This window comes from Apium graveolens, chromosome 9 (assembly GCF_009905375.1).
Source record: "Apium graveolens cultivar Ventura chromosome 9, ASM990537v1, whole genome shotgun sequence".
Taxonomy (NCBI): Eukaryota; Viridiplantae; Streptophyta; class Magnoliopsida; order Apiales; family Apiaceae; genus Apium; species Apium graveolens.
This window is the reverse complement of record NC_133655.1, coordinates 18675231-18685042: the sequence shown is the minus strand read 5'-3', so window position 1 is coordinate 18685042 and position 9812 is coordinate 18675231. Positions and strand designations below refer to the sequence as shown.

Genomic DNA, 9812 nt, shown 5'->3' with positions numbered 1-9812 from the left:
TAGCTAGGGGTTTATTAAAGCTTAAATCTCGGAGCTAATTAAGTTGGATTTTGGTCTTGGAGTTTGTTGCTGTGTTTTTTGGGATTTTGGAGCTTGCTTTGTTAGGTATATTCTTCTTTACATATCTATTTATATATGTTTGGGCTGCATGTATATATTTGTGTAGTTGTATGTATGCATGTGAAATTGAAATGTGTAGTTGTATGTGTAGTTAAAATACAGATTTACATGTAATAACAAGTGCTTGTATATATATGTGTTTGTGTTGTTTGTAAATATATTTGTGTTTGGGGCTTGTTGTTGTAAATAGCATGGTTTATGAGTGAATATAGGAATTTTATATTGATTATACTAGGTAGTAAATGTACTATAGTATATAGTAAATTAATATGTTATTTGACAATCAGGTAGTTTGAGAATAGCATGGACAAATCTTGGATTTTCAAAGATAGGGACACACTTGACTATGAAATCGGGGTAGAAGAGTTCTTGATATTTGCCGAGGAAAATGCTAGTGATCCTAAAAGAATCCCCTGCCCCTGTAAAAGATGTGCTAACTTCAAAAAATTTGCAGTTAAGATTATCAGGGAACATTTATATGAAAATGGTTTTAGTCTGGGGTACCTTGATTGGATTTGGCATACACAAGGGTCTGCAAGTAGGTCATCAGTTAATAGAAATGCTCCGACCCCTGCATCTACGCCTGCCCCTGCACCTACGTCTGCCCGTGCACCGATACCTTTCCCTGGCCTTGCATCAGAAACAATCAATGTTTGTGATGCTGCATATAATTCGAGTGAGTACAATAATGAGTCGTATCAGTTTAGGAGATTTGTGGCTGATGCTGAACAACCTTTGTATGAGGGTAGTGAATGTACCAAGTTGGAGTCGATGCTAAAATTGCACAATTGGAAAGCTAGGTTCGGAATTAGTGATAGTGCCTTTAACGATTTGCTGTCTACCATTGGCTCTCTCCTTCCTAAGGACAATGTGATGCCACCTAATGCAGATGAAGCCAAGAAAACCTTATCCGACTTGGGCCTAGAATACATAAAATATCACTCATGTCCAAACAATTGCATACTATATCGGGGGGTAAATGTTGATGCTTCCGAGTGTCCTAAATGTCGTTTATCTCGCTGGAAGTTTGGAAAGGATGGTAAAATAAGGATTAATGTTCCTGCTAAAGTAATGTGGTATTTTCCAATTATACCGAGATTCAAACGGATGTTTAAATCTCCTTCTACATCTGAACTAATGACCTGGCACTCAAAGCAGCGAATAGAAGACGGAAAGATGCGGCATCCAGCTGACTCTCCTTCTTGGAGAAATATCGACTATAGGTGGCCTGCCTTCGGTAGTGATGCACAAAATATTCGTTTGGCGTTGTCTGCAGATGGTATAAACCCACATACTAACTGTCTAACCAATAGATACTCTTGTTGGCCAATAGTATTAGTGACTTATAATCTTCCTCCGTGGTTATGTATGAAGAGGAAATTTATGATGCTAACAATTTTAGTTTCCGGTCCACATGAGCCTGGCAATGACGTTGATGTATATTTACAGCCTTTAATCGATGATTTAAAGAAGTTGTGGGAAGAAGGTGAACCAAATGTTTATGATGCATACACCAAGTCATATTTCACTTTAAAAGCAATTTTATTGTGGATAATAAATGACTTTCCTGTATATGGAAATCTGTCCGGATGCGTTAATAAAGGTTATATGTGTTGTCCAGTATGCGCTGATGATACAGTTGCCAAGTATTTAAGCCATAGCAGGAAGATGTGTTACCAAGGCCATCGGCGTTACTTGGCTAGGAATCATCCATATAGGAAGCAAAAGGTCGCTTTTAATGGACAACAAGAATTAGGGCAGGCACGTCAACCTCTGTCTGGAGAAGAGGTTTTATTGCAGCAAGATAAAATTAAATTTCAGTTTGGGAAGGAAGTAAGTAAGTCAAAGAAGGTTGATTGTCCATGGAAGAAAAAGTCGGTTTTTTTTCGAATTAGAATATTGGAAGTTTCACCATGTCCGTCATTGTTTAGATGTCATGCACGTCGAGAAGAACGTGTGTGATAGCTTGTTCGGCACACTACTAAATATGAAATCTAAGTCTAAAGATAGTGAAGCTTCTCGTCTTGACATGATTGACATTGGGGTTAGGGCTGATCTAGCTCCACAAAAAGGAGAAAAAAACCTACTTACCCCCTTCAATTTTTAATTTGTCCAAGGCAGAAAAAAAGAAAATGTTGTCATCGTTAATGCACATGAAACTTCCTTATGGACACGCGTCGAACATTAAAAACTGTGTTTCCATGGAAGAATTAAAGATGTTTGGGATGAAGTCCCACGACTGCCACATCTTACTCCAACAACTGCTTCCTATTGCAATTCGTGCGGTACTTCCAAAAAAAGTCAGGGTCACCATAATTAGGTTGTGTTTCTTTTTTAATGCTTTGTGCAGCAAAGTTGTAGACGTATCGAAACTAGATAAATTTCAATCAGATGTAATAGTAACTTTGTGTGAGTTGGAAAAAGTCTTTCCTGCATCATTTTTTGATATAATGATACATCTCATAGTGCACTTGGTTCGGGAATTACGGTTATATGGGCCGGTATTTTATAGATGGATGTATGCATTTGAGAGGTTTAATAAGGTGTTGAAGAGTTACATACGCAACCGTTATTACCCCGAAGGTTGTATAGCTGAATGCTATCTGGGAGAAGAATCAGTAGAATTCTGCCAAGAGTTTGTCAAGCAAGCTTGCACCACTGCTGGTCTTCGTAAAGATGAAGGCAAGTTAAGTGGTCCATTATCTGTTGTGACAATGAAATCAATCGATGAAAAAGAGCGGGATGAAGCTCATTTACATTTTCTTCTAAACAACATTGAAGTACAGCCATATATTTTGTAAGAATTTATTAATTTTGTGGTTGTTCAATTAATATATAAATTATATATTTACTGGCTAGTTAATGATTATATAATTTCTGTTAGAATGCATAAGGAGTATCTAGAGGGAATCCATCAAGGAAAAAAGAAAAGTGTTCATTGGCTCTTGAGAGAGCACAATCGCCTTTTTGCCGATTGGTTTCTAGAAAAAGTTAGTATTTTTATAGTTTCATTTGTGCCTAATTTATTTGCTCTGTAGCAATATGGAATTTAGAAGTATTTTGTTTCTGAAAATGTGTAGGTTAGTAGTGAAATGGAGGAGAATCCTGGAGGAGTTTCAGAGACAATAAGATGGATAGCCGGAAAACCATCATTTTCAGTTTTGACTTACGAAGCTTATCTAGTAGACGGGGTCCGATACTTTACAAAAGAGCGAGATGGTGTGAGGGTTGTTCAAAACAGCGGAGTGTCTTTAGTTGCTAAAACTGTCCAAGTGTCTAGCGCTAAAGATTTGAACCCTGTAGAAAGTGACTTGACATTTTACGGTGTTATCTTAGAAATATGGGAGCTAGATTATCATGCATTCAAAGCCCCGTTATTTTTATGTAATTGGGCAGATAATGACAAGGGAATTAAGGTGGATGATCTTGGGTTCACACTTGTCGATCTAAGTCGACAAGGCCACAAGAGAGATAAATATGTGTCTATGGATCAAGTAAAGCAAGTTTATTATATTGAAGATCCGGTGGATGACAAGTGGTCCGTTGTATTAACCTCTACAACTCGAGACTACCAAGATGTGTATAATGACGATGATTTTGGAGACACAACCATGGAAAATCCCCCATTCTGCTGCCAAATTCCTATATGTGATGTCGGTGAAGATGTTGAAAAAAATATTAGAGAAAATATTAAGGGCACTTGGGTTAAGAAGTGACAATATTATTTGCAGTCATGTATCTCCTTTTTTGTAACTGTTTAGCATTGTTTATACCTAATGATATTATTTAGATTTTCGTATGTTTATGACTGTTTATGAATGCATATAGTCATCGTGTCTGACTGTTTATAATTGTTTATAACTGTTTATGTATGCATACTTCACTAGTTTAGTTATGACTGTTTATAACTATTTATATATGCTTGTGACTAATGAAATATATGTTTCATTTTCAGATTGAAAAATATAAATGGAAAATAAAAAACAAATATCTAAAGTACAAGATAAGTCAGATGAGGAGGTGGATAAAAGCTTGGAGCCGGAAACAGAACCTCAAGATGAAAATGTGGATTCTATGGAAGACACGAAGGCAACAGTCACTACTTCCGAAACTACAAAGAAAAGGTATGGATCTGCCCGAGGGGTTTCCGCTATGCACAAGTGGTGGTGAGGAAGGCGCAGGGCAAGAAATCAAAGGTATCGTGCAATGCACATGGAGTTCCAGTCGGGAATGCAAGGCACAGTCTACAGTCCTACATCGGAATGTTGGCTAAGACGATGATTCCGATTGATTATCCTAATTGGTCAAAGGTACCTGATAAACTAAAGGAGAAAATATGGATCGATGTGAAGGTATATAAATAAGCAATTTCTTATGCACATTGTAAATTTTGCATTTTCTTGTACTCGTGTAGAGCATAACATTGGTTTCAGGAGACATTTAAAGTCCCCAAGCAACTTCAGAAGGGGCTGATCAGGTCTGCAGGAGCAAAGTGGAGAAATTTTAAAGCAAATTTAACAAGGGATTATGTTAAGCCGTATCTTGAACAGAAGAAGAAACTACGAAAGCCTCCAGTGAATATGCTTTTGTTGGTAAGGAGGCTTGGAAAAATTTTGTTGCTGAAAGGACTACCTCGACATGGAAGGTATACGCGAAAGAGATCGATCGTGTGTTTATATCTGTGTTTTATTTATGTTGTGAACTGATATTTTTATGTATTACAAATATTTTAGGAAAAATAGCATGTTAATATTATTTAAAATGTTTGTTGTAGTCACTTAGTGAAAAACAAATGGAGCGGGTGAGCAATCGAAAATATCCTCACCGCACATCTAGAAAGGGTTATATTGGATTGTTGGAAGAAGATGTAACCTCTGTTTAAGCATTGAACTTAAATAGTTGCATTCTACATATATTGTTGTTTTAATATTTTTTGATTTTAATCAGCAAAAGAAAGGAACCTTGGCTCTTGATGAAGAACCTGATCGGGCTCTTATGTGGCACAAGGCTCGTAAGGGAAAACTTGATGATGAGGAGGTTGATCCAGAGCTAGCTGAAATAGGGAAAAGAATTGTGAGTATTTAACAAGCAACGTTAATTTTTTTAATGCAATTCAATTCAGTTCTAATTTTAATATTTTTATGAGGAGGTTCATTCAGTTCTGATTTATATGTTAACATTCTCATGACAGGAGAATTTACTGGAGCCGCAAAGTAAGGGGGAATTCATTCCTTTTGGCTGTCAAGATGTGTTAACTACGGCCTTGCAAACTCCCGAACATTCGGGGAGGGTTCGAGGAGTTGGAGGCTTTGTTAGCCCATCAATTTTCTTTAATTTACCAAATGGAAAAAGAAGTAGAATAACCAAAGCTGAGCTGTTGGCCCGGGATTGTGAGAGGGATGCAGAGTTGGAGAAGGCCAAGCAAGAGATGGCGAAGGAAATGGAGAAGACAAGGTAGGAGTTGGCTGAACTGAAGGGCTTACTCAGTAAAGCAAATATTTCATCTCCTCTGGTTTCGGAAAAAGCAAGTTGTGATGCTGAAATAGTTGATGATCAAATGGATCCTTTTCCACGAGAGAATAAGGTAAAATAACAAGCACATTTATTTAATTTAGCTCGACATTATTCAAGCATTCGTCATAGTTACTCGTTAAATATATATATGTGTGTAGGCTGGTCCACAAAAATGTGAGTTGGCTGTGGGCACAATAGAAAATAAGGTGGCATTTGTCTTGTTGTTTGACGATGATGACATGAACAAATCTATTCACGGATTGCCAATGCAGCCTGGTTGTGCTCGTGTCTCAGTGGATGGGCCAATCCAAGGACAAGCCAAGATTCCTGTTCCGGTAGTCGGTGAGATTGAAACAGTAGAGCAGGCTGTTGGCTCCTACGTCTCATGGCCCCGCGACTTAATCATATTCCCAGATGCCCCTGGTACCGCGGTATATATTTTTACATCTATGTTTTATTGGATCTCGCACTATTATATTAACTCTATATTTGTTTTAATAAATTTGATAATATTTTCAGAAAAGTAAAAGGAAAGGGAAGGATCCTTTAACTGATTTGCATAAGGTTCAGTCCTTATTTGAGAATATGGAAATCAATAAAAATGTTCCGAAGCGCTTTCGGTTGTTGTATAAACATGCAACGACATTCATGAAGTCCACTGGAAACTCCATTCAAATCCCGTGCGATGCGGAGGTGTTTGGTGTTGAGAAAAGAATTTTCATTTTGCATGAAAACATAATTGTTTTGCTTGAGTTTAAAATGATTGGCCAAGCAGCAATTTCTGCATACATGGCGTGAGTAGTATAAATTTTTTAATTATTGTCTTGTCTTCTTGTTGATAATTTCTGCATTAATATTCTTGTTTTTTTTTATAATTTCATTTTATTTGCAATGCAGATACTTGCATTGCATGGTTTGTGAAAATGAAAATTTGGAGCAATTTGCTTTCTGTGATCCCGGAGTCTCGTTTACCTTGAACAACAATTTTGAAGATAATTTGGTTAGTCGATTTAAAGAGGGTAATCCTGATCGTCTCTTTTTTATGCCACATAATAGCAAGTAAGTACATAAAAAATGTCTCCAGATTTATTATAAATCACTTTATTTATTTATAAGCATGGAATTCAAAATAATATGATTCTGATATTAATTCTGTTTATTATAAATATTTATAAAAAATAGCTGCCATTGGATATTGGTTATGATTTGGGCGGGCGAGGTTTTCATACTCAATCATCTGCCTCGTTCAACTACCTATCCCGAGTTTGAAAAAGCAATATCAAGGTATTTGTATTTAATTTCGAGTGATTATTTTCATTATTGAGATATCAATCAATTTGTGTTATTGATACTGCTAAGATGACAGGGCTGTGATTGCGTTCAATATTCAGGCCGGAAGGGGAAATAAAGCACCGACTATCAGATATGTTACCGTAAGAACCAGGGGCATTAATTTACTTATTAGTCAGAGTTTTTTCGGTTAGATAGGGGCATTAATTTACTTATTAATTGGTCTGAATTTTTTGGAGTAAATAGGGATGCCCCAAACAGCCCGGTGGAACTGAATGCGGCTATGTTGTTATGTGGTATATGAAACAAATTGCCATGGATAATGAAATGACATTTGTCAAAAAGGTATATTTTTTTGCTTAATTCATTCTTGATATAACTGGTGTACATATAATTTGTGGTAGAATTCATTGTTACTAATTCCTGTGTGTTACACTTTTCAGTGGTCGAAAAAGAATCGAAAGGTGACTGTTGCCAAGGATGAGCTGGACGAGGTTCGATGTGAGACTCTTAGCCATATCGAGTCCTTCTTATAAAAAGGCCTAATCTGCAGCTCCTTTATGTAGACTAAATTTGTAAGAATTTGTAAGAGCTACTAGTGGTTTTTGTTGATATATATAATGGGGGAACTTTAGTTGGTAAATTTCTGTTTGGGATGAACTATGTAAATGATCGATGGTGGATGTCTAGTACTTGCTATTGCAGTTATGTAGTTTGTTTGGATTATGAAGTTTGGTTGGTGGTGGATATATGTACGTAATTGGTATAATCTATGGTAAATCAATGAATGTATGTTTGTTTTTGCGTTTGTTTTGGTTTGGTTAGTTTTGGAATGGTAAAATGGCAGTTGGTATGTTTTTGGATGACTCTTGTTTGGGTGTTGGGCATTTGATTAAAACAGGGGATTCATGAATAAAAAAAATAAACAAACATCACTTCATGAACAAAATAACTGATGTAAAATGTAGTCAAATAAGTCATTTTATTCAATAAACTGATGTCATAAGCAGGCACATATATCAGCTAACAAGAAATGACTGATGTAAAACAATATAATAGATATCACATTTTGAAAGAACTGATGTTAAACACACACAAAGACATCGGTTCCATTAAAAAAAGAAAGGTACGACATCGCTTCTAATAAAAGACTGATGTAATATGTTAAGTTACACATCAGTTTAACAAGTTTTTCGATGTTAATGTATCATATTGCTTTATATGTGATAAGTTTAAAATGATATACATGACATATGAATGAATAACTGAAACCATAGTGAAGGTATACATTGAAGAAAAATACATCACATTGTTAAGAAAAACGATGTCTAAACTGTGTATAGACATCGGCTAATAAGCGATGTGTAATGCACCTACCTTTCTCATCGCATGCAAAGACATCGCTTGGATTTTAAATAGACATCGGCTAATAAGCGATGTCTATCGACAAATTTCTAGTAGTGTACTGGCAAAGTGTGGCCGTAGATCAAAACTGTGGTATTTATAAGAATTATCGTTTCGTTATGTTTTACTCTGTTCTGATTTTTTATAAAAATCTGCTCTCTTATGTTTTAAATTTTGAATTTTAAAATATAAAACTTTGGGTTGGATTTATTTTATAAATTATTTTTACAAAATTATTATTGTTTTGAGAAAAATCGTTTTATTAAAACACCCATCGTTTTCCGGTTGAATAGTTAGTCAATTTGTACTTGCTGGGTTGTATAGCTCATTACTTACAATTTCAGGTTTCGTCCGAGATTCGAGTTGAATAGCATTGGAGTTCGAGAACCATAGTTTGGCGTAGATTGACTTTTCGACTTCCGTTAGCTGTGCGTTTGTAATAGACAGCTTTGTAATAGAGAATTTTGGATTATTAATTGTATTTTATATTAGTTTTGATTTAGAATTAATGGTCCGGAAGTGCGGGCTGTTACATCCGTAAAGTTGGATAATTCATAAATACTTTTTAAAAAATCGAATCATCGATATGGGACTAAACACTAGTAAGAAGCTAGTAAGAAGTACTAGTCAAATAACCGGTTGACTGTTAAAATAGCAAACGAAATGAATTTATTACTTTCTGGAAATTTTGTCATATCACTAAAATACACAAGTCTTGACATCCGTACGGTTTGATAATTCATAAATATTTTTAAAAAATTGAAATATCGACATGGGACTAAATACCAGTAAGAAGTACTTGTCAAATAACTAGTTGACTGTTTAAATAGCAAACTAAATGAATTTATTATTTTTTGAAAATTTTGTCATATCACTAATATATACATGTATTGACATCCGTACGGTTGGATAATTCATAAATATTTTTAAAATTTTGAAATATCGACATGGGACTAAACACTAGTAAGAAGTAAAAGTCAAATAACTAGTTGACTATTAAAATAGCAAACTAAATAAATTTATTATTTTCTGAAAATTTTGTCATATCACTAATATATAAAGGTCCGGATAATTCATAAATACTTTTTAAAATATCGAATCATCGATATGGAACCAAACACTAATAAGAAGCTAGTAAGAAGTACTAGTCAAATAACCGGTTGACTGTTAAAATAGCAAACGAAATGAATTTATTATTTTCTGGAAATTTTGTCATATCACTAAAATACACAGGTCTTGATATCTGTACAGTTGGATAATTCATAAATATTTTTAAAAAATTGAAATATCGACATGGGAATAAACACTAGTAAGAATTATTAGTCAAATAACTTGTAGACTGTTAAAATGGCAAACCAAAGGAATTTATTATTTTATGAAAATTTTGTCATACCACTAAAATACACAGTTCTTGACATCCGTACGGGTGGATAATTCATAAATATTTTTACAAAATTGAAATATCGACATGGGACTAAACAGTA

The 9812-nt window shown here is 35.0% G+C and overlaps 2 protein-coding genes across 2 annotated transcripts; both read left to right on the top strand.

Annotated features, from left to right (window-relative positions):
- The first annotated feature begins 423 nt into the window (after positions 1-423).
- Positions 424-2082, top strand: LOC141685073 (uncharacterized). Its single transcript, XM_074490195.1, has one exon. It carries the CDS (start codon positions 424-426, stop codon positions 2080-2082), a length of 1659 nt encoding a protein of 552 aa, XP_074346296.1.
- A 4740-nt stretch (positions 2083-6822) lies between these two features.
- LOC141683469 (uncharacterized) lies at positions 6823-7677 on the top strand. Its single transcript, XM_074488200.1, has 4 exons — positions 6823-6918; positions 7001-7067; positions 7171-7269; positions 7368-7677. The coding sequence occupies exons 1-4, from the start codon at positions 6836-6838 to the stop codon at positions 7458-7460; spliced, it is 342 nt and encodes a 113-aa protein (XP_074344301.1). The 5' UTR covers positions 6823-6835; the 3' UTR covers positions 7461-7677.
- Positions 7678-9812: the final 2135 nt, after the last annotated feature.